Source organism: Bos javanicus, chromosome 19 (genome assembly GCF_032452875.1).
Source record: "Bos javanicus breed banteng chromosome 19, ARS-OSU_banteng_1.0, whole genome shotgun sequence".
NCBI lineage: Eukaryota > Metazoa > Chordata > Mammalia > Artiodactyla > Bovidae > Bos > Bos javanicus.
In genome coordinates this window covers 42,761,403-42,786,977 of record NC_083886.1, presented here as the reverse complement: position 1 = coordinate 42,786,977, position 25,575 = coordinate 42,761,403, and the positions used below count along the sequence as shown (strand labels likewise).

General features: G+C 40.7%; 3 protein-coding genes across 3 annotated transcripts; all 3 read left to right on the top strand.

Annotated features, from left to right (window-relative positions):
* Window positions 1–6,151: 6,151 nt before the first annotated feature.
* LOC133231483 (keratin-associated protein 4-9-like) lies at window positions 6,152–6,908 on the top strand. The gene has a single exon (XM_061389875.1). It carries the CDS (start codon window positions 6,279–6,281, stop codon window positions 6,906–6,908), a length of 630 nt encoding a protein of 209 aa, XP_061245859.1. The 5' UTR covers window positions 6,152–6,278.
* A 7,968-nt stretch (window positions 6,909–14,876) lies between these two features.
* Window positions 14,877–16,002, top strand: LOC133231614 (keratin-associated protein 4-9-like). The gene has a single exon (XM_061389976.1). It carries the CDS (start codon window positions 14,965–14,967, stop codon window positions 15,595–15,597), a length of 633 nt encoding a protein of 210 aa, XP_061245960.1. The 5' UTR covers window positions 14,877–14,964; the 3' UTR covers window positions 15,598–16,002.
* A 5,862-nt stretch (window positions 16,003–21,864) lies between these two features.
* On the top strand, window positions 21,865–22,586 carry LOC133232398 (keratin-associated protein 4-8-like). The gene has a single exon (XM_061391756.1). It carries the CDS (start codon window positions 21,966–21,968, stop codon window positions 22,584–22,586), a length of 621 nt encoding a protein of 206 aa, XP_061247740.1. The 5' UTR covers window positions 21,865–21,965.
* Window positions 22,587–25,575: the final 2,989 nt, after the last annotated feature.

Below are 25,575 nucleotides of genomic sequence, written 5' to 3'. Positions count from 1 at the left end.
GTACCAATTATTTTTTAATATTTTAGCTGCTTCTCCTTCCAATGTAAAATAGCTTAAGGAGGTGGGTCTCAAACTTGTCTGCACAATAAGATTCCCTGAGAAGCTTTAAAAAATTCTGACACACACCATACACCAGACCAGTTAAATCAGAATTTTTCTGGACAGAAGCCAGGCAGCAATGGTTTTTTAAATCACTCTTCAATTGATTCCATTATGCAGCCTGCTTTGTGAACCACTGGTCTTTGGCTGTGATTCTCTTCACACTTCTTTATAATGATGACATACCCTGCTTTTGCAGCTGTTTCAAAAACAGGTTTCTTGATCTCCCGGAAATATATAGGAAACACTCCCCTAGTAATCAAAAACTCTCTAATGTTTCATTTCCCCCTAACATCTCACATATAACAAATCAAGTGAAAATCTCTGTCCCCCATACACCATGTTACCTGACAATATAATTATTCAAATGTCTCATATACTTTAGTTTTGCAAACACAAGTTTATAAAATAAAAACATAAGAATCAAGTGTTTACTAAGAAAATTTATTGTGATAAAAATATTCCAAGGGACCTCCCTACACCAATAGTGGGAATGTAATTTGGTACAACCACTATGCAGAACAGTATCGAAGTTCCTTTAAAAAGTAAAAATAGAGCTACCATGTGATCCAGCTATTCCACTTCTGGCAATATATCCAGTTCAGTTCAGTTCAGTTCAGTCACTCAGTCGTGTCCGACTCTTTGCAACCCCATGAATCGCAGCACGCCAGTCCTCCCTGTCCATCACCAACTCCTGGAGTTTACCCAGACTCACGTCCATTGAGTCAGTGATGCCATCCAGCCATCTCATCCTCTGTCGTCCCCTTCTCCTCCTGCCCCCAATCCCTCCCAGCATCAGAGTCTTTTCCAATGAGTCAACTCTTTGCATGAGGTGGCCAAAGTACTGGAGTTTCAGCTTTAGCATCATTCCCTCCAAAGAAATCCCAGGGTTGAGCTCCTTCAGAATGGACTGGTTGGATCTCCTTGCAGTCCCTTGGACTCTCAAGAGTCTTCTCCAACACCACAGTTCAAAAGCATCAATTCTTTGGCGCTCAGTCTTCTTCATAGTCCAACTCTCACATCCATACATGACCACAGGAAAAACCATAGCCTTGACTAGACGAACCTTTGTTGGCAAAGTAATGTCTCTGCTTTTGAATATGCTATCTAGAGAAAATCATAATTCAAAAAGATGCATGTGCCCCACTGTTCATTGCAGCACTATTTACAGTAGTCCGTACATGGAAGCAACCTAACTGTCCATTGATGGAAGAATGGATAAAGATAATGTGGCATATAATATTTAATATTATATATATTACCACAAAGAGTCTGTCTGCAATGCAGGAAACACCAGTTTGATTCCTGGGTCAGGAAGAACTCCTGGAGAATGGATAGGCTACCCACTCCAATATTCTGGCCTGGAGAATTTCATGGACTATATAGTCCATGGGTCACGAAGAGTCAGACATGGCTGAGCAACTTTCGCCAAAAGGTATATATAGATATATATAGATACATGTCGGAGAAGGCAATGGCATCCCACTCCAGTACTCTTGCCTGGAAAATCCCATGGACAGAGGAGCCTGGAAGGCTGCAGTCCATGGGGTCGCTGAAGGTCGGACACGACTGAGTGACTTCACTTTCACTTTTCACTTTCATGCACTGGAGAAGGAAATGGCAACCCACTCCAGTGTTCTTGCCTGGAGAATCCCAGGGACGGGGGAGCCTGGTGGGCTGCCGTCTATGGGGTCACACAGAGTCGGACACGACTGAAGCGACTTAGCAGCAGCATAGATACATGTATGTGTATGTATATATATATACACACACACACATATATATGGATATAGATAATGGAATATTACTTAGCCACATAAAAGAATACCATAATGCCATTTGCATTGACATGGGTGGACCTGGAGATTGTCAACTGAGTGAAGTAAATCAGAGGAAGGCAAATATCACATGAAATTGCTTTTATGTGGAATCTGGGGGGAAAAGGTACAAATGAGCCTGTTTACAAAACAGAAATAGAGTCACAGATGTAGGAAGCAAACTTATGGTTACCAAGGGGGAAGTGGGGAAGGATAAATTGAGAAATTGGGATTGACATACACACACTGTATTGACCTAGCCTGTTGCTCAGTCATGTCTGACTTTTTGGAACCCCATGAACTGTAGCCCGCCAGGCTCCTCTGTCCATGGGGATTCTCCAGGTTATAATACTGGAGTGGGTTGCCATGCCCTCCTTCAGGGGATCTTCCCAACCCAGGGATCGAACCTAGGTCTCCCACTTGACAGGCAGATTCTTTGCCATCTGAACCACCAGGGAAACCCAAGAATACTGGCTTCCCCTATCACTTCTCTGAGGGAAATTCCTGACTCATGAATTGAACTGGGATCTCCTGCATTTCAGGCAGATTCTTTACCAGCTGAGCTACCAGGGAAGCCCATACACACACTACTACATATAAAATAGATAACTAATAAGACCCTATTGTATAGCACAGAGAACTGTACTCAGTACTCTATAATGACATACATGGGAACAGAATCTAAAAAAAGAGTGGGTATGAGTATGGATAACTGATTCACTTTATTGTACAGCAGAAACTAAAACAACATTGTAAATCAACTATGCTCCAATAAAAGTTAATGAAAAAACATGGCAAGGTATTTCAGTTCAGTTCAGTCATTCAGTTGTGTCTGACTCTTTGTAACCCCATGAACTCACCAGGCTTCCCTGTCCATCACCAACTCCCAGAGCTTGCCCAAATTCATGTACATCGAGTCAGTGATGCCATCCAACCATCTCATCCTCTGTCGTCTCCTTCTCCGCCTGCCTTCAATCTTGCCTAGCATCAGGGTCTTTTCCAATGAGTCAGTTCTTCACATCTGGCCACAAGGTGGCCAAATTATTGGAGTTTCAACTTCAGCATCAGTCCTTCCAATGAATATTCAGGACTGATTTCCTTTAGGATGGACCGGTTTGATTTCCTTGCAGTCCAAGTTACTCTCAAGAGTCTTCTCCAACACCACAGTTCAAAGTCATCAATTCTCCCATGCTCAGCTTTCTTTATAGTCCAACTCTCTCATCCATACATGACTACTGGAAAAACCATAGCTTTGATTAGACAGACCTTTGTTGGCAAAGTAATGTCTCTTTAGTGACAAACAAGGTCAAACAACCAACAGGGAGGGTCAAACAACCAACAGGGAGGGAACACAGTCCTACAGATCAGACAAACAGATTAAATTTTTAATGAGCATGGCCCTGTCCACCAGAGGGATAAGACCTGGCTCTACCCACCACCATCCTCTCTTGCACAAGCCTCTTAGACAGCCTCATCCACCAAAGGGCAGACAGCAGAAACAAAAGCTACAACCCTGCAGCCTGCATAATGAAAACCATAGTCACAGAAAGTTAGACAAAATGAAATGGCAGAGGATTATGTCCCAGATGAAGTAACAAGATAAAACCCCAGAAAAACAACTAAGTGAAGTGGAGACAGGCAATCTTCCTGAAAAGAATTCAGGATTATAATAGTGAAGATTATCCAGAATATCAGAAAAAGAATGGAGGCAAAAATTGAGAAAATGAAAGAAATGTTTAATAAGATCTAGTACTCTTGCTTGGAAAATCCCATGGGCAGAGGAGCCTGGTAGGCTGCAGTCCATGGGGTCTCAAAGCGCCGGACATGACTGAATGACTTCACTTTCACTTTTCACTTTCATGCATTGGAGAAGGAAATGGCAACACACTCCAGCGTTCTTGCCTGGAGAATCCCAGGGACGGAGGAGCCTGGTGGGCTGCCATCTATGGGGTCACACAGAGTCAGACATGACTGAAGCGACTTAGCAGCAGCAGCAGAAGAACTAAAGGACAAACAAACAGAGATGAGCAATATAACAACAAATGAAAAATCAATAGCAGAATAACAGAGGCAGAAGAATGGATAAGTGACCTGAAAGACAGAATGGTATAAATCACTGCCACAGAACAGAATGAAGACAGTTAAGAATGTCATCAGAAGATGACCAACTTGTCTGTGTTTGTCTGAGACTTTCCTGGTTTAAGCATTGTAAGTCCTAAGGCTTGGAAGCCCCTAAGCCCTGGGCAAATAGGAACGATTGGTCATCCCGCCATGAAATTAACTGGTAATAGCTAAAATGCAACATTGGTACTTCATCAGTACAGCTCTTAATGCATCAATGTTAACAATTCTCACAGATTATATGCCAAGCTAAAGATGCTAGACAGAAAAGAGACTACAGTATATATCTTTTGCTTGAGTTTCTAGATCAAAACTAATCTGTGGTGAAAAATATTAAAAACAATGATTGTCTCTATAGATGTGGGAAGTTTAATGAAGTGACTTGTGGGAACTTTCTGATGTAATAGAAATGTGCTCTATCTTGGTAGGTGTGGAGGTTACATGGATGTATCCATTTATCAAAACTCATCAAATAACACGTTAAGATTTGTGCATTTTGATGTTTTACCTAAAATGTAATAAATTGTAAAATAAAGTTAAAAATATTGACTAGATATATGTATTCATGAATAAACTTCTGTCATTACCAAACTGTCATGTTGGCTAATTTGCCTTCAGCACAATTTTTTTAGTTAAATTACACTACTATGAACTCCTTTGTTGTTGCTTTACTACACTAAATTATTACAATTGTGTGTGTGTGTGTGTGTGTGTGTGTGTGTATGGTCTTCCAAGTAAACCATAAATTTCCTGGGAGGTGATTCTGAAGTACATTTGCAACATCATTACATTTGTAATGTCATTACATTTGTAATAACGACGGGCAACATGTGTCTCTTAGATAATCCACTCAACAAGTCTGCTTGGTACATAAGGCAGGAACTTGATATAGGCAATTCCTCAAAGCTTAAATGAACAGAACACATCAGTAGATCCCAGAGTGTGATCCTTGAATCCCACATCAAAATCATCTGGGTGGCTGTTGGAAATGCAGAACCTCAAATTTAACCCTGCAATTAGAAATTCTGGGAGTAGTCTCATGCATACTTAATCACTCAGTCATGTCCTACCCTTTGCAACTCCATGGACTGTAGCCTGCCAGGCTCCTCTATCCATCAGGATTCCTCAGGCAAAAATACTGGAATGGGTTGCCATACCCTTCTCCAAGGGATCTTCCCAACCCAGGGATTGAATCCAGGTCTCCCACATTGCAGGAGGATTTTTTTTTTTTTTTTAACCATCTGAGCCACCAAGGAAGCCCTGGTAGTCTCAACCATCTTTAATAAGATATCCAGAGGATTCCAATTCATTCTCAAGTTGGGCTATCACCAATGGAGGATATGTAGAAATAAAGTTGAATTTACTAAAGTTTACTCACATTTCAAATTTATACAAAAAAACTTATTCTATAGATTTCCCAGCTTTGGAAGTAAGTTCTGAAGACAGCCACACTCTGATTAGTCAACATTTTTTTTTTTTTTGCTCCACTGAAGAAATATTCTTAATTAGGAGTGAGGTAAAAAATAAAAATGAGGCTATGTCTTACAGAATCTAAGAGACAAGCTGGAGAGATATGACACAAACATTTAAGATAGCAAAGTAACCACTTAATCAACAATGTGACCTAGTAGTAGCAGGAACCATAAATTATCTGCCAGGGTTTTAGAATATCAAACATGATCCAAAGTTTGAAACATCCAAGGAAATCCATTCCAGTGGCGTAGAGGTCATCAGTGTCATACACATAGAACTGTCCTGTCATCACTGCTCAAAAATGACCCACAGAACAGGGCCTTTTTCTCATGTCCCATGCAAGGTGCCATGCTGTGCAGATGGGATTTCTGCATTGGTCATGGGAAGAAATATACAACAAGAAATATGATTTCCCAAATCCCATCCTGGTGAAAACATAGGAGGGGAGAGGAGAGAAGAAATGTAATTCCAGATGCCAAATATCACATGATAGCCCTCTGTGGAGGACAATGACACGAGTGTGGGCTAGAAGATGCCAGTGGGTGTGAATCAGAGGAAAAGCAGATTGGATAGAATTTATTGTATCTAGAAAAGAAATTTTGTTTCGAGTAAGATTAAGTCATGAAATAGACAGCCATAATTGTAAATTCTGATAATTACTTAAATGTATGTAAACAAAAAAAAAAAAAAAAAGGAAAACATTTTGACAATTAACTGGAGTAATTCACTCTCCTGGAAACCCATCTAGAATCTCCACCCTCTGACACCATGGTCAGCTCCTGCTGTGGCTCCGTCTGCTCTGACCAGAGCTGTGGCCGAAGTCTCTGCCAGGAGACCTGCTGCCCGCCCAGCTGCTGCCAGACCATCTGCTGCAGGACCACCTGCTACCGTCCCAGCTGCACTGTGTCCAGCTGCTGCCGCCCTGTCTGCTGCCAGACAAACTGCCGCCTCAGCTGTGGTGTGTCCAGCTGCTGCAGGCCCCAGTGCTGCCAGCCTGTGTGCTGCCAGCCCACCTGCCCTCGCCCCACCTGCTGCATCTCTAGCTGCTGCCGCCCCTCCTGCTGTGGGTCCAGCTGTGGGTCCAGCTGCTGCAGGCCTACCTGCTGCATCTCCAGCTGCTGCAGGCCCCGGTGCTGCCAGTCTGTGTGCTGCCAGCCCACCTGCTCCCGCATCTCCAGCTGCTGCCGCCCCTCTTGCTGTGGCTCCAGCTGCTGCCTGCGCCCAGTGTGTGGCCAGGTCTCCTGCCACACCACTTGCTATCGCCCCACCTGTGTCATCTCCACCTGCCCCCGCCCCGTGTGCTGTGCTTCTTCCTGTTGCCGAATCTCTGCCCATGATTTTTGTCATACGAAGTATGTCCTCAGAAATCATATAAAATGTGTTGGAGCCAGCCAGTAACTGGGGAATGGGCACAGTGGCCAACTCCTTCTGATTTGGCCTTCAGAGTTGGTGTTCAGTTGTAGGAAGTGACAGATGAAAACATATTTGTCATATGATTTTAACTCAGGCTCAAATACATCTATTCTTAGACCAGTAATGTCTTCATCTGAAGTATACAGATTGTGATGATCTCATATGACATTGTTTTTATATGTTCTTAATAAACACCCATTTCCCTAATACTGAAATCTCTTGATTTGATAAAGATAAAACGTGTGTGTGCATGTGTGTATGTGTACATATCTTTCTCACTTTACATTAAGGATCATCTTGCTTCAAATGAAGGAGAGTATGTTCAGGAACAGTTACTTACATTAGGAGTCCTCCTCAACCTACCTCAAGTCCTTTTTTCTCCCTCTTCTTTCCTTTCCTTTCTTCCTTTCCTCCCTCTGTCCTTTGCTCCTTCCTTCCTTCTTTCTCTCCTGTCTTCCTCTCGAAACACAAGACTTTTTCAGAATACTAAGTATACCTTCTAAATCCAGATTTCTGGAAATTAATAAAGATCATGGCAATTTTTCCATAAAAATTCAAAACTTTCTAGTAAATAGATGCTCAAAACTTAAGTACTTCCAGACTAAAACCCCTTCATAATTTTAGTTTCTCATACTTCTGAGATTTCTCCACCTTCTTGTTGGTTTTATTCTTCCATTTTAGGCTTCATCACCTTCCTTGGTCTTACTTAAGAGAGCATGGGCCCTTAAGACTGCATGAGTCTTTGAGACTTAACTTTCTCACCACCAAAACTCAAGTAAACACGATCCTTCTTAGCTGTGAAAATGTGTCAGAATATATGCAATAGTACTATTTCTACACAACTCTAAGAGTCTATAAGTTTTGTTTCATAATCAGGAGTATATTAAAAACATTTTAAACTCAAAATTTGTTTATATTATCTGTGCTATATTTCTAAATAGTGAACATAACAAAGAGTTTATTATTAGTTCTAGAAAACATTTAGATGTTAACAGACAAAATGGATAGAAGCTGACAGACATCATGTGGGTTTCACCCCAGTGTAGACTGGGAGCTATGTTCTTAGTTTACCATAGAAATGTCTTATACACATTTTCAGATTCACCTTTTTCAACTTACACTGAAATGTTTTGCAGACAGCCCTCTCATTTCATACACTGCTGCTGCTTTAGTCGTGTCCGACTCCGTGTGTCCCCATAGACGGCAGCCCACCAGGTTCCCCCGTCCCTGGGATTCTCCAGGCAAGAACACTGGAGTGAGTTGCCATTTACTTCTCCAATGCATGAAAGTGAAAAGTGAAAGTGAAGTTGCTCAGTCGTGTCCGACTCTAGTGACCCCATGGTCTGCAGCCTACCAGGCTCCTCCGTCCATGGGATTTTCTAGGCAAAAGTACTGGAGTGGGGTGCCGTTGCCTTCTCTGCATTTCATACGCTAGAACTGACAAATGTTTTATCATCCTATGTGTTTTTCTTTGATAACTGCTAATTAAAGGATGTAGACTATAGCTTTAACATTATGCTTTATTAGTTAGTGCTAAATCAAAGAATGGAGGTGTACACTGTCTTTTTCAGTATTAAAATATCTAAGGCTTATAATTTCCTGTTTTTACAACAAGAACTGGGTCACAATGGGAATGAGATGGCCCCTGTATCTGGATAATAAAAGGACTATTTAAAAAGGCACAGATAGAGTTTAGGGAAAGCAGCACAGAATAGCTCAGCACCCAGGACTCATAATAGCAAGGAACAGCTACCCCTCATCCTATGCAATGACTTGGATGAAGTAGCCCAAGAGTGTGAGACTTCTTAGGGTTGCTCTATACAGGCACTTAATGTACAACAATTGCCACCAGGGAGAGTTATAGTGTTTTAAAAGATCCAAAAGTGACACAGAAGATATTGTAAAAGTAAAAACCATGAGATAAAATTATGAATCAGAAAGTGTGGCTGGAGTGATTATTCTGTGGTCCAGTCAACTTTATCTTAGGATGGATTTCAAGTGAATGGAGCATCCACTAAATGTACCCTTCACTCAGTCTCATTTGGCCATGCTAATCCTCTGTTTGGCACTGTTCAAGCCCTTCTAGATGGAAAATAGTAAGCAATAAATCATTTCAGGAAAGTAACACAACTCCTGCAACAAGCTCTGCTTCAGGAATAGCTAAAGCAAAATCATAATTCCCACAAGCTCCTTTAATAGTCCTGTCTGGTTAGTATGTGGGAAGACAGTTCTCAGAAATTAACAGTAGACTTTCAAGGATAAAACAAGATGGTTCCTCTGAACTGTTCAGATGTAATTTATATACAAGAATTTACAGGAAGCACAAGTCTAACAAGACTAATATGTCATCACAGTCTTGGATAGTGTCTTCTTTAAAATGCCAGCCTGAGAGTCCACTCAGGTTCAATTTATTTTCTCATGGCAGGGAACCCAGTGTACATTTACTGTTTTGCCACATACAGATATTTGAGTTAACTAGCATATTACCCAGAGAAGGCAATGGCACCCCACTCCAGTACTCTTGCCTGGAAAATCCCATGGACGGAGGAGCCTGGTGGGCTGCAGTCCATGGGGTCCCTAAGAGTCGGACACGACTGAGCAACTTCACTTTCACTTTTCACTTTCATGCATTGGAGAAGGAAATGGCAACCCACTCCAGTGTTCTTGCCTGGAGAATCCCAGGGACAGAGGGGCCTGGTGGGCTGCCGTCTATGGGGTCGCAGAGTCGGACACAACTGAAGCAACTTAGCAGCAGCAGCAGCAGCATATTACCACAATTTTAGACTTGAACTTGTAGCCATTAAGACCAAATTAATATTATATATATTTATATTCTAGTGCATGAAAAATCATTAATGAATTTTTAAAAACAAGTCTAAAACTAGACACAAATACACAAGAGAATTTAATATATAAAACCAATACAATATTGTAAAGTAATTAACCTCCAATTAAAATAAATAAATTTATATTAAAAAAAATCATTACCAACCCCCCCCCCAAAAATGATATTAATATTTTCAATACATGGGGGAAAATATATTACTTAATGGTGTTGGGCAGTGTTCATATCAGATTCAAAAATGCTTAAACTGCATATTCTATATCTGTATAAATACCTAATAGACCAGTTGAGGTATTTCAAATTCTAAAAGATGATGCTGTGAAAGTACTATACTCAATATGTCAGCAAATTTGGAAAACTCAGCAGTGGCCACAGGACTGGAAAAGGTCAGTTTTCATTCCAATCCCAAAGAAAGGCAATGCCAAAGAATGCTCAAACTACCGCACAATTGCACTCATCTCACACGCTAGTAAAGTAATGCTCAAAATTCTCCAAGCCAGACTTCAACAGAACGTGAATCTTAAGCAATCTTAAGCATCATAAAAGCACAAGCTAGAATCAAGATTTCTCGGAGAAATATCAATAACCTCAGATATGCAGATGAAACCATCCTTATGGCAGAAAGCAAAGAGGAACTAAACAGCCTCTTGATGAAAGTGAAAGAGGAGAGTGTAAAAGCTGGTTTAAGATTCAACATTCAAAGAACAAATATCATGGAATCTGGTCCCATCACTTCATGACAAATAGACTGGGAAACAATGGAAACCATGAAAGACTTCATTTTCTTGGGCTCCAAAATTACTGCAGATGGTGATTGCAGCCATGAAATTAAAAGACACTTGCTCCTTGGATGAAAAGCTATGACCAACTCAGATAGCATATTAAAAAGCAGAGACATTACTTTGCCAACAAAGGTCCATATAGTTAAAGCTATGGTTTTTCCAGTAGTCATGTATGGATGTGAGAATTGGAGATGTATGGCAAAACCAATACAATATTGTAAAGTAAAAAAAAAAAGTAAATAAAAGAAAAGAAAGCTGAGCACCGAAGAATTGATGTTTTTTGAATTGTGGTGCTGGATAAGACTCTTGAGAGTACCTTGGACTGCAAGGAGATCAAATCAGTCAATCCTAAAGGAAATCAGTCCTGAATATTCATTGGAAAGACTGATGCTGAAGCTGAAACTCCAATAATTTGGCCACCTGATGTGAAGAAGACCCTGATGCTGGGAAAGATTGAAGGCAAGGGGAAAAGGGGACGACAGAGGATTAGATGGTTGGATGGCATCACTGACTCAATGAACATAAGTTTGGGTAAACTCCGGGAGTTGGTGATGGACAGGGAGGCCTGGCGTGCTGCAGTCCATGGTGTCACAAAGATTCGGACATGACTGAGCAACTGAACTGAATTGAGAACAATATTTGAAAATATAAAACATGAAACTTTGAACTTCACAGAAGAAACTATGGGACAGTGTTTATGCAAATTTACAACTGGATAGATTTTTCAAAGTGTGACGCTTGCCCCAGGAGCCATAAAAGAAAAGATGAATAAATTGAGTATAAATTCAATGCATGAAGCAGGGCACCCAGAGCTGGTGCTCTGGGACAACCCAGAGGGATAGAGTTGGGAGGGAGGTGGAAGGCGGTTTCAGGATGGCGAGACATATGTACACCCATGGGTGATTCACATCGATGTATGGCAAAAACCAACACAATATTGTAAAGTAATTAGCCTCCAATTAAAATAAATAAATTAATTTAAAATGTAAACATCTATGTGGTAAAAACACAGAAGCAAAGTTAAAGAAGAAAGACAAACTAGGAAAAATGTTTGAAATTCACATTATATAAAAAGGCTAATTTTGATAATATACAAAGAGCTCCTGCAAAAATCACTGTATGAAGGCTAAACACAGTGAAAAAACAAAAGCATAATTATAGATATTATGGAATTTTTTCCTACAATTTTCCTTGTAGAAAAGGAAAAATACAAATAGCTCTTTAACATATGAAGAATTGTCTAATCTCCTTTACTATACGGTAGGCTGCTGTCTATGGGGTCGCACAGAGTCAGACACAACTGACGTGATTTAGCAGCAGCAGCAGCCTTTACTATAAGAGAAATGCACATTAAAATCGCACGGAGGAAGCTTTTCACCTACCATCATGTTGACCAAAATACGTACATAAATAGATGCCTATATATAGAAATATATGTCTATATGTGTATCTATAGATCTGCCTGCATGCCAGAGACCTGGGTTTGATTCCTGGCCCAGTGAGATCCCCTGGAGAAGGAAATGGGAACCCACTCCAGTGTTCTTGCCTGGAGAATCCTTATGGACAGAGGAGCCTGGCAGCCTACAGTCCATGAGGTCACAAGGAGTGGACATAACTGAAGTAACTTCGCATGCAGCATGTAGGCATATTAAGTGCATAACTTTGCTAAATATTCCATTTTAATTTTTTTTTCTAATTTTATTTTATTTTTAAACTTTACATAATTTGGCAAAACCATTTTAATTTTTTGATGCATACATCTTTTCCATATCTCCAAGTGATTTCAGTTCCTCTTCTTCTTTGTTTTTTAACATAACTTACCATTTCTGTTAGTCTATCCTTTAAATGTTTAGACTAATATCCCCTAGGAGGTAGGATGGAGAAGGAAATGGCAACCCACTCCAGTATTCTTGCCTGGAGGATCCCGTGGACAGGGGAGCCTGGTGGGCTGCCGTCTATGGGGTCGCAAAGAGTTGGGCACGACTGAATCGACTTAGAAGCAGCAGCAGCAGGAGGTAGGAAGCTTACATATACACTACTGCTAAGTCACTTCAGTCATGTCCGACTCTGTGCGACCCCATAGATGGCAGCCCACCAGGCTCCCCCGTCCCTGGGATTCTCCAGGCAAGAACACTGGAGTGGGTTGCCATTTCCTTCTCCAACGCGTGAAAGTGAAAGTGAAGTCGTTCAGTCGTGTCCGACCCTTAGCAACACCATGGACTGCAGCCTACCAGGTTCCTCCGTCCGTGGGATTCTCCAGGCAAGAGTACTGGAGTGGGGTGCCATTGCCTTCTCCAACATATACACATACACACATATATATATACACACACATGTGTGTGAGTGTGTGTGTGTGTTCAGTGTCTGACTCTTTGCATCCCCATGGACTGTAGCCCACCAGGTTCCTCTGTCCATGGAATTTCCCAGGCAAGAATACTGGAGTGGGTTGCCATTTCCTCCTCTAGGAGATCTTCCCAACCCAGGGATCGAACCCACATCTCTTATGTCTGCTGCACTGGCAGGTAAATTCTTTACTGCTAGTGCCATCTGGGACATTTATGTGAATGTATATACATATAAAGTGTATAAATGGCTAAACTGAGGTATCTTTTATAACTCTTATGAAGATCCCTCCTTATAGTTCTATTTTCAGTTTGGTCAAAGTATCTGCTGATACTTTCTTTGCAATAACTCTATGATGTTTATTGCCATCACCTGATTCTGAGAGCTCACCTCTCACCCTGACCCAGTTCAACCTTTTAAGCAATGTCTCCCTCATTTTAGCATTTCTAAACGCAGATCAAAAATTAAAATAGTTCATATATAGTGTATATATTTTATTACCTCCCCACCTAAAGACTTAATAGATCTACTCCTTTTTTTTTTCTAGAATTCAAGGCTACACAAGACCTCTCCCACATTCTAGGAACCTCAACTTCTTTCTCATTACTTCTTAAAATAGACTTTCCAGACATACCCCTTTCAGCATCACAAACCAGGGTTATGCCCAATCTCAAATATAGCTCCTTCTTTTAAATCCCCCTTCTGTCCATCTATATGAATAACACATGTTTTCAAGGTCAGTGTGTCTTCTTTGATGGTCTAGACAAAATCTTCACTCATTGCACAGACATCTCCTTTATCAAAAACTCATCTCATTTCAGTCCCTGAAGATATGAAGATGAGTAAATCGGAGTCTTTGTACAAATGGAGTTTATATTCTAGAGTGAGCCAGATACATAAGTGCATCTCTGGTAGAGAATTATATGATAGAGCCCATGAATACACAAAGCACAGCAGAAGTGCATCAGAGGAAGGACTTGACTTTTCATGGCATCAAGGAAGATTTTGGAGGAAGATGGCAGTTGAACTCACTGGTAAAAATCACTAGGAGAATGCTGAACTCACAGGATTTTGCAGGAAGAGGGAATATCAAGAAGATTACCTTCTCTTTCCTAGAATGTTGTTTTTCTCTAAATGCCTGTGGCACTAAAGAGACCTCTAATTTAGCAGCCTAATTATATCTGGTTTTGGTTATAAAGCTTTTTATGGATGCAATTTCTATATAAGTACAGGTAAGATAATGAATGTTATTTATATTCCTCTTAATGCATCTAAGAATATCTTAAGCATAAGTAATACTACAAAAACTGCTAGGCATTTTAGCTCAGAATATTTGAAAAAGATTTTAATAAAATGTCCACAAAGCGTAACTATGACATATTTTGATTCAAAACTATTGTGTCAATTACTGTACCCTAGCCTAGAAGACACATCTGAAGATCAAAGACATTTCTGATTAATCTCAGATGACTGTTTGCTACTTAAAAACACTGAGTCACAGCTAACTGTTTCAAAGTCCATCAGGGTGATGAGAAATAACACAGTTTGGAATGTCATTAGTTCAGTGACCACCCAGTATACACACAATGAATCATAAGTTTTCTCACACTCAAAAAGTAGAGCTTACTTCCATTTTCTCGACAAACACGCCATCTGATTGAAACATGAAATTTCCACTAGAGATCCTAATCTCATCAGAAACTCTCCAAAAATCATATCAAGGTGAGAAATAAACAAGGAACAGAGGCCCACCGATGTCACATGATACCCAGGGACTGAAGTCTTGTAAGCTTACAAACTAAAGAAACAGAAGAGGTGATTCATGTGAGAACACTGGGGAACTTGAGAAAAGGGAAATGATTATTTTCTATATATTAACAGATTTTTCTAGAAAAACACATATGACTTACTAATTGCATTTTAGTCATATAAACCAAAAGAAGGAACTAGTCTCTTCATAATCACAGAAGTCCCTCAGCTGGGTATAAAAGAGGACACGGGAAGAGAAACTTCCAAATTTGAGAAACTCACTCTCCTAGAAACTCACCCAGAACCTTCACCCTCTGACACCATGGTCAGCTCCTGTTGTGGCTCCATCTGCTCTGACCAGAGCTGTGGCCGAAGTCTCTGCCAGGGGACCTGCTGCCGGCCCAGCTGCTGCCAGACCACCTGCTGCAGGACCACCTGCTGCCGCCCCAGCTGTGGTGTGTCCAGCTGCTGCCGCCCGGTCTGCTGCCAGCCCACCTGCCCTCGCCCCACCTGCTGCATCTCTAGCTGCTACCGCCCCTCCTGCTCTGGTTCCAGCTGTGGTTCCAGCTGCTGCTGCAGGCCTACCTGCTGCATCTCCAGCTGCTGCAGGCCCCAGTGCTGCCAGCCTGTGTGCTGCCAGCCCACCTGCTCTCGCCCCGCCTGCTGCATCTCTAGCTGCTACTGCCCCTCCTGCTGTGGGTCCAGCTATGGTTCCAGCTGCTGCAGGCCTACCTGCTGCATCTCCAGCTGCTGCAGGCCCCGGTGCTGCCAGTCTGTGTGCTGCCAGCCCACCTGCTCCCGCATCTCCAGCTGCTGCCGCCCCTCTTGCTGTGGTTCAAGCTGCTGCCTGCGCCCAGTGTGTGGCCGGGTCTCCTGCCACACCACTTGTTATCGCCCCACCTGTGTCATCTCCACCTGCCCCCGCCCCGTGTGCTGTCCCTCCTCTTGCTGCTGAGCCACCTCTCTGAACCCACCTTCTCCTCTTTATCCATCTTATCACAGAAGCAGACTCCATGCATCACACAGACACCAGAGGAGAGGCCATTCCCATAGTCTGTGTGTCCACATCCTGACCTCAGGCCAGACTCTCTCCTTTGTTGGCCTTTTCCTTACTAGCAAATGAAACTAGGTGGTATTTATAGAAAGAAATTAGCAGAGTTGCCCCAGTTCTATACTTGACCTTTTGATTTGGGGCTACTGGGTCTTCCAGTCCAAACATGAAAATTCCTACAGGGCCTATAGGGGCCCTGGTGTCACAGCCTCAGATTTGAAAGTCTGGGGGCTACATCCTATAATGCTTTTACAGTGATATTTTTGTATTTTGTTTCTGCTTCTGAATAAAGCTCCACTTTCCTGGCCCATACAATGTTCTTGTGTTTGCTGCTTTATAATGATTGTCCTCGTTTCCTGGGAAATGGTATTCAACATATTAATACAACTCTATCAGGCTTACCAATTTCTGCTTTCACCTTTAGGACAAACCCAATATGCAGTGATATAGAAGAAAACAAACAAACCCAGAAATAACACAATATGTAACGCAATGTCTCCAAGAGAATTGAAAAATAATAATTTCCTTAAAAAATTTAAGGTTATGGAGGAGAAGGATTATACCCCACAGCAAACCTTTCTTAAATATTTTTAAAGCATGTGCTGTATGCTCAGTCATGTCCGACTCTTTTCAACCCCGTGGATTGTAGCCCACCAGGCTACTTTGTCCATGGGATTCTCCAGGCAAGAATACTGGAGTGGGTTTCCATTTCCTTCTCCATTATAAAGCATATATTTCCCTAAAATCCCCCTCCTCTCTTAGTTGCCTCATCCCTCCATTTTCCTTGCTTCCTTCCTTCTTTTTCCTTCCCTCTCTCCAAATACACTGCTCTGCCCTTGCTCTTCTCCTTGGAAAACCAGAGTCCTCCCTTGGGTTTATCTATCCCACATGTGGCCCAATTTATTACACTCTTAGACCTCTTATTTCCTCTCCATCCACTGACAACAAATTAATTGTTTTGGGAAAATCAACCTTCCTGAGAAGTTGGGGGCTAACAGAATACTGAAAATATTCAAATTTTAGTATTTTCTTATCTTAACGACTTTTCTAGGATGTGTATTTGACAGATGGGTCTGAGGTATCTTGTCAACATATCCTATAAGAAATACGAAACTAGTAGGGAACCCAATTAAAGGACCAAATTTGATCTTAGGTTAACTCAGAGCCCTCCCAAATTCCTATGAAGTCTATCCTAGGAAAAAAGGATAAAAACAAATTCCTGATGAATTTGTGCTAAAAAGTAGGAGAAACATATAGAAAGCTTTGTATATGCATATTCTAAGAGTTATAGGGTAAATAAGTAATTCAATGGTAATGAATCATGAATGTGTTTGACTTCCATAAATTCTACACATAAATAATAATGAGATAATAATTTAAGTTGTATGGGGCATTATTGCTCACTCTTACTCAAAGCACAGAATTCTGAATGGATCTGAGATGGTAGATGAGAATTGGTTACACTTTCTCTTGGTCTCAGCATAAGAAAATTTTTTTGTTTTATTTTTCTCTGGAGTGAGGGGCTCTTTCAGTACTTTTATTTACAATAAAGAAAGATTTACTTATTTAATTATTTCTGTTAATTTATTTTTTTTTTTTTTACTCTTCCAATTTTATTTTATTTTTAAACTTTACATAATTGTATTAGTTTTGCCAAATATCAAAATGAATCCGCCACAGGTATACATGTGTTCCCCATCCCGAACCCTCCTCCCTCCTCCCTCCCCATACCATCCCTCTGGGCCGTCCCAGTGGACCAGCCCCAAGCATCCAGCATCATGCATCGAACCTGGACTGGCAACTCGTTTCCTACATGATATTTTACATGTTTCATTGCCATTCTCCCACATCTTCCCACCCTCTCCCTCTCCCACAGAGTCCATAACACTGTTCTATACATCAGTGTCTCTTTTGCTGTCTCGTACACCGGGTTATTGTTACCATCTTTCTAAATTCCATATATATGCGTTAGTATACTGTATTTATGTTTTTCCTTCTGGCTTACTTCACTCTGTATAATAGGCTCCAGTTTCATCCACCTCATTAGAACTGATTCAAATGTATTCTTTTTAATGGCAGAGTAATACTCCATTGTGTATATGTACCACAGCTTTCTTATCCATTCATCTGCTGATGGACATCTAGGTTGCTTCCACGTCTTGGCTATTATAAACAGTGCTGCGATGAACATTGGGGTACACGTGTCTCTTTCCCTTCTGGTTTCCTCAGTGTGTATGCCCAGCAGTGGGGTTGCTGGATCATAAGGCAGTTCTATTTCCAGTTTTTTAAGGAATCTCCACACTGTTCTCCATAGTGGCTGTACTAGTTTGCATTCCCACCAACAGTGTAAGAGGGTTCCCTTTTCTCCACACCCTCTCCAGCATTTATTATTTGTAGACTTTTGGATCGCAGCCATTCTGACTGGTGTGAAATGGTACCTCATAGTGGTTTTGATTTGCATTTCTCTGATAATGAGTGATGTTAATTTATTTTTAATTAGAGGATAATTGCTTTATAATATTGTGTTGGTTTCTGCCATACATCAACATGAATCAGCCATAGGTATACATATGTCTCATCCCTCTTGAATTTTCCCCCCAGAAACAGAATATGTGAAGAATTGGAAAGGAAATAAACCAATATATCTATCATTATTTGAAAATAATATGATTATCTTCATGGAAAATGCAGTAGACTTTCACAGACCAGGAGTTGGTATGTGTATTAGTTACCTAATGTTGGTTAACAAGTTGTCCCCCCCCAAAACATTTATTATCTCATTAACTTTCTGAGGGTTAGAAATCTGGAAGTGGCATGTCAGGATCTCTCATGAGGTTGCAGGCAAGTGGTTGGCCAGGACTGCACTCTTATGAAGACAGGAAAATCCACTTCCAAGCTCACTCACATGGCTGTTGGCAGGAGGACTCAGTTCTTCACCACATGGACTGATCACTCAAGGTAGCTGGCTTCCTTCAGAATGAGCAACCTGAGAAGGACCAAGAAACAGAAAGAAAACCCAAATCTTACAATAACCTAGTCTGGAAAGCCCTATGTCCTCATTACTGCTGTATTCCATTCATTTGAAGTGAATGGAATGTCCAGCTTACACTTAATGGGAAGGCATTTCAAAGGACATGAGTCAGAGGAGGTGGGATCCTTGAGAGTCATCTTAGTGTCCTCCTACCACAGTCTGCAAGTGAGGCACTTACAAATCGAAAATGATTTCTAATGCCATGGGCCAGTAGGTATTTTCTTGGGTTATAGGAAGTTAGATGTCTAAAGAGAGGATACATATGGCCTAAGCTAATGGAAAACTCCAACATTTGTAAGTTGAAAGAGGAGCAACAGCAACCACAAGAGAATGGAAAGGGATAAACAGAGAGGTAAAAAGACAGCTAGTAGACTGCAGGGTCCAAAAGAGAGGCTTCTTGAAAAATTAAAGGACAGAATGTAACTTCCAGCCATGACAAAGCAGATATAAGACCAAACCTCTTGATAAGAATGGCTGTGAGAAACAGATAAAGTTAAGAAAATAGTCATGTACAGTTGTGAGAGCTGGATCATAAAGAAGGCTGAGGGCTGAAGAATTGATACTTTTGAATTGTGGTGCTGGAGAAGACTCTTGAAAGTCCCTTGGGCTGCAAGGAGATCAAACCAGTCAATCCTAAAGGAAATCAGTCCTGAATATTCATTGGAAGGACTGGCCACCTGAAGCAAAGGGCTGGTTCACTGGAAGAGAGCCTGGTGTTGGGAAAGATTGAAGGCAAAAGGAGAAGGGGACTTAGATAGCATCACCGAGTCAATGGACATGAATTTGAGCAAGTTCCAGGCGATGGTGGGGAATAGAGGAGCCTGGCATGCTGAAGTCCATGGGGTCACAAAGAGAAGGGTGGGGCATGATTTAGTGACTGAACAACAGTCTTTGGGAGTTGACTTATGCAGGTAGTATTGAGAACCCACAGTCCAAGAAGAAAATTAAATCTGTTCCAGGTAGAAGATAAAAAATCACCTCAAGCCTCTACAGTTTTTTACATATGTTTGGCATTCAATAAAAATAATTACCAGGTATATAAGAATCAAAGGACCATATTATTAAAAACAAGGAAAAGTCAACAGAAATAGACTCGAGGATTTTTTGTGGGGAATATTTTGTAACATTTTCCCTTTTGGGTAACTCATGAAGTCTATGTGTAGTCTTAGAAGCTTATTTCTCTTCACAATTAACGTTATTTGTTTTTTAAGGGATTATTTCTCTGTGCTATAATTTCTGCTTTTGTCTCTGATGTTTCCAAGGATATTCACTGTTTTGTTAGTTTCTCAACTTGAGATTCCTCCCCTATTCATTTAGTGTGAATTGGAAAGCTTAGTGATACTGCTGTGGTTTAGATGTCCACAGGCACTTTGATCACCACTTACAATTCCTAGTGGGGAGATAAGGTTTTCTTGTCCCCATCTTACTAGGTTCCACTTCAAGAATGCAGACTATGGATAGAACACTCCCTTCCTAGACCTTGTCTTGTGAAAGGTTTAAAGTCATTTCTTGCACCTACCTGGGTTTCAACTACCAGCCTCCCATTTTGAAAGCTTATAACTAGATACCAAACCTTCACAATCTTGGATATCAGCTATCATATGCAGTTGGCATTCTCTTTTTCTTTCTGGAAAATGAGAATTTTTCTTTCCCTTTAAGTTTGGCTATGTAATGGAAATATTTTAAAAATATTTCTCAAGCATTTCTATTTGCTTGATCTAGAAGGTGGGTCTGTTAGCATCAACTTCATCTGCCATGTTGTTAAAAGTTCTATATTTTGAGGGACCCAAGAAGATGAAAAAGGTTATGGCATTAGTTAGAAACACAAGAAAGGCTTCTTATAGTAAAAGCTCCTATTAAGATTTATCATATACTTTAATATTTCCCCCCAAAGACACAAACTGCTTCCTCTTAATATACTAACACTGCAGGAAAAGATTTTTAATCTTAATTCGTTTAAATATTTTTTTACTTTTTATTTTTTTTCACATACCTCTATTTATTTGTTATCATTTAAATAGGCACTTGCTTATTTACTAGGGATGCTGGATTATTTTGTGGTATTTTCTTTTTCTTTTAATTAATTAATTTATTTTAGTTGGAGGCTAATTACTTTACAATATTGTGGTGATTTTTGCCATACATTGACATGAATCAGCCATGTGTGTATATGTGTCCCCCATCCCAAACCCCTTAACACCTCCCTCCCCAAAATACAAATTGACACCACAATGAGGTACCATTTCATGCCAGCTGGAATGGCTGCTATCAAAAAATCTACTTTTTATTTTAAAAAATATTTCAAATTTACAGAATAGTTCAAAGAGTAATACGAACTTCTTTATACCATATAGTTTTTACCTATATTCAAAATCATGCCATATTTTTTTTCTCTCATAGATGGATATAGGTAGGTAAATAGATGATAGGTAGAAATAGATAGGTAGATTATGATATGATTTAGATAAAAATAAACTTAGAGTTAGGATTAGGGCTACATGAATCAAATTTTACTATGAGGATGGTAGACAGTGATTTTTAACTCCCTTTTTATTTCTGTATTAATTAGCTGACATTCTACTGTCATGGATAACTTTCTCTTATTTTTTTACACAATGGGCCTCAGTATCAACTCATGGATTTTTATTTAATGGGTTAAAATTCTTTACTGCCATTTATTCATTGTGTTGTTCAAGTTGCTCCTTATTGGGTCAGTGAGAGTCCCTTCAAGGTGGCTCCAAATACTTTTTAATACTTAAAAAAAAAATGAGTCATTGGTAACAGGTTCAAATTGGATATAGGAAGTAGTACCTGACACATCCTTTGAAGCACCAGAGACAGTCCAGTACCTAGTCAGCATTCGTGACTCACGGATTGGATCTGTCTTCCTCATGGCGTACAGATAACTCACAAGGACGACCATTTTTCTCTCTATTTGCCTACAATAATTCTGCTTCTATTTTGACATCAAAAGAGATCTTGGCATCATGACAACAATCCATCCAAACAACATCATGGAGTCATACACAGACCACAGGTAAATTCCAGTGATGGAGTCCATGACAAACAGGAAAAGAGTAAAAGCAATTCTGTAAGAAAGGCTGGACTGGAAAATTTTAACACACTGGGAAAAGGAAATCTTATTTTCCTTCATTTTAAAATAGTTAACCAGAAAAACATGATGATCTAACATAATGACTAATGTTTCTTTAGGTAACTGAACTAGGAAGCAGTCTAGGACATGAACACAGCAGTCTCAGTAGGGTATAAAAGAGGACAAGCAGCAGAGATACTTCAAATCACTAAGTTCACTCTCCTATTAACATCAGAACCTCCACCCTCGGACACCATGGTCAGCTCCTGTTGTGGTTCCGTCTGCTCTGACCAGAGCTGTGGCCGAAGTCTCTGCCAGGAGACCTGCTGCCGGCCCACCTGCTGCAGGACCACCTGCTGCAGGACCACCTGCTGCCGCCCCAGCTGTGGTGTGTCCAGCTGCTGCCGCCCAGTCTGCTGCCAGCCCACCTGCCCTCGCCCCACCTGCTGCATCTCTAGCTGCTACCGCCCCTCCTGCTGTGGGTCCAGCTGTGGTTCCAGCTGCTGCAGGCCTACCTGCTGCATCTCCAGCTGCTGCAGGCCCCAGTGCTGTCAGCCTGTGTGCTGCCAGCCCACCTGCTCCCTCATCTCCAGCTGCTGCCGCCCCTCATGCTGTGGCTCCAGCTCCTGTGGCTCCAGCTGCTGCCGCCCGAGCTGCTGCCTGCGCCCAGTGTGTGGCCGGGTCTCCTGCCACACCACTTGCTATCGCCCCACCTGTGTCATCTCCACCTGCCCCCGCCCTGTGTGCTGTCCCTCTTCTTGCTGCTGAGCCCGCTGCCCTGTGACCACTGTCTCCATTTACCTCTGTCCCCATAGATGCAGACCCTCCTTTGGGGTTGATGCTGCTCAGCTAAACTGGGCTTCATAATTCCCGTGAGGAACCAGACCAAGCTATTGAAGGTGATGGATATGGCATGGAGCACTTCTCCAGTAACAGATTTTCCCCTTTCACCTGAAAATTGGTAAACTCATTCTTCTAACTTTTCCTAAAACTTTTCTGTAACCTGATCTGTTTCTGTACCAAAATAAAGTGATACTTTCCTGTATTAAAAATTCATTGTGGTTTTTTTCTCCTTTAAGATTTTGTCTTTGGTTGCTAGACAAATTACACCTGCAGGACACACAGCAGGGCCTTGCCACTTCTCGGTGACAGTCATTCACCATCTAATTCTTTCCTAGGTGCCTGCTAATTTCATGAGCAAATCAGCTAACACTATAAATCCTAGCCCTAGGAAAAGAACAAAAAAGTGAAAAGTAGTTTGGAGAACTTCTCGTATATAAAAGCAAAAAGAACACAGTATATGGTTCAGGCATCACATCAGCTTTGATAGCTACACAATGTGCTATGTAACACAGTCTGCAAGTTTATATTCAGACTTGCACTCAATGCTATAGGTGTCATCCATGCAGCAAACCAAGTGTGCACTGATTCTCCCCTATTTACAATAGGACCTCAGTGGTGATTCTTTTTTTTTTTTTTTGAAGGAAGTTTCAAATCCACATGCACTCAAAGAACAGATAGGTGACCTAGACAAGTGAAGCAAGTCTTTGATAAGACAACATGTTTGGTGCAAACTGGCAAATTGCAGTCTGCATGACCACATCTGAGAGTAGCATTGAGCTCCTGTCAACTGTTTCTGTCGGAAAATGGGAGCCAATATTTTCACTGAAAAGTTTGTCTGCTTTCAGTGGTTCCTTTCAGATGTCATTCTCTTCTTTCATTCATTCTTGAATATTTATTAAATGTGAGACACTGTTAAAGGCACTGAAGTATCTGGGGAAAACAACAGAGAACAAACTCTCTGCACTAATGGAGTGACATTGAAGTGGACTTTCTCAGCAAAAATCACTGATGTGTTTACTTGTAAATATCTTTTCTATACATTTATCCACTCAAGTTTATGCATAGTTTTTTTTCTCTATGCTTTTACTTATACAAATAAGATGAACTTTTGAGCCATTCTTTAGATGCAGGTATTAGTGCTACAAATGTGGAAAGAGTCCCCTTTTAAAAGATTTTAAAAGTTTTTCTGAAAGTAGAGCATCAGCTGACAGTAGCCTATAAATTGGGCTCATAGAATATTATATAAAGATATTTATATAAAGGCAATTGTCAGTGCAAAATATATACTTTCCTAAATATTAAAAGACATACTAAGAGAGAAAGAAAATAAAGCAAATAATGAAAGATTATATATAAAGGTACAGAGATACATGTATTAATATATACATTAAATATATATATATAATTCACCATACACTACACATCACCATTCATTATATATTTTGTTGTTGTTCAGTTGCTACACTGCATTTGACTCTTTGTGTCCCCATGGACTCAGCACTCCAGGCTCCCCTGTCCTTCACTACCTCCGGGGCTTTGGTCAAATTCATGCCCATTGGCTCAGTGATGTTATCTAAACATCTCATCCTCTGCCACCCTCTTCTCCTTTTCCCTTCAATATTTCCCAGCATCAGATGACTCTTTTCCAATGAGTCATCCCTTCTCAACCAGTGGCCAAAGTATGGGAACTTCAATTTCAGCATAAGTCCTTCCAATGAATGTTCAGGATTGATTATCTTTAGGATTGACTGGTTGAATCTCCTTGCAGTTCAAGGGACTCTCAAGAGTCTTCTCCAGCACCACAATTCAAAAGCATTAATTTTTCGATGCTCAGCCCTCTTTATGGTCCAACTTTCACATATTGGAAAAATCATAGTTTTCACTATGTCAGTTGTCACCTCTGTCAGCAAAGTTATGGCTCTACTATTTATTAATAATACACTCTCTGGGTTTGTCATAATTTTCCTTCCAAGGAGCAAGCGTCTTTTAATTTCATGGCTTTAGTCACCATCCACAGTGATACTGGAGCCCAGGAAAATAAAAGTGTCACTGTTTCACTTTCCCCTCTTCTATTAGACATGAAGTTATGGGACCAAATGCCATGATCTTGGTTTTTATAATGTTGAGTTTTAAGTCAGCTTTTTCACTCTCCTCTTTCACCCTCATCAAGAGGCTATTTAGTTGCTTTCATCTTCTGTCATTAGAGTGGTATCATCTATATATCTGAGGTTGTTGTTATTTCTCCCTGCAATCTTGATTCCAGCCTGTGATTCATCCAGCCCGGCAATTTGCATGATGTACTCTGCATATAAGTTATATAAGCAGAGTGCCAATATACAGCCTTGACATACTCTTTTCCTGATTTTTAACTAGTCTGTTGTCCCATGCCCAGTTCTAATTGTTGCTTCCTGACCCTCATACAGGTTTCTCCAGAGATAGGTAATGTGGTGTTTTTCTCATCTCTTTAAAAATTTTCAACAGTTTATTGTGATCCACACAAAGGCTTTAGTATAGTCAATGTAGCAATAAGTAGATGCGTTTCTCTAATTCCCTTGCTTTTTCTGTGATCCACAAATGTTGGCAATTTGATCTCTGGTTCCTCTGCCTTTTCTAAATCCAGCTTGTACATCTGGAAGTTCTGAGTTCACTAACTGCTGAAGCCTAGCTTGCAGGATTTTGAGCATAATCTTGCTAGCGTGTGAAACGAACGCAACTGTACAGTAGTTGGAACATTCTTTGGCATTGCCTTTCTTTAGGGTTGGAATGAAAATGGAACTTTTCCAGTCCTGAGGTCACTGCTTTTTCCAAATTTGCTGGCATATTAAATGCAGCACTTTAAACAGCATCATCTTTTAGGATTTGAAATAGCTCAGCTGAAATTCCATCACCTCCACTAGTTTTATTCATAGTAAAT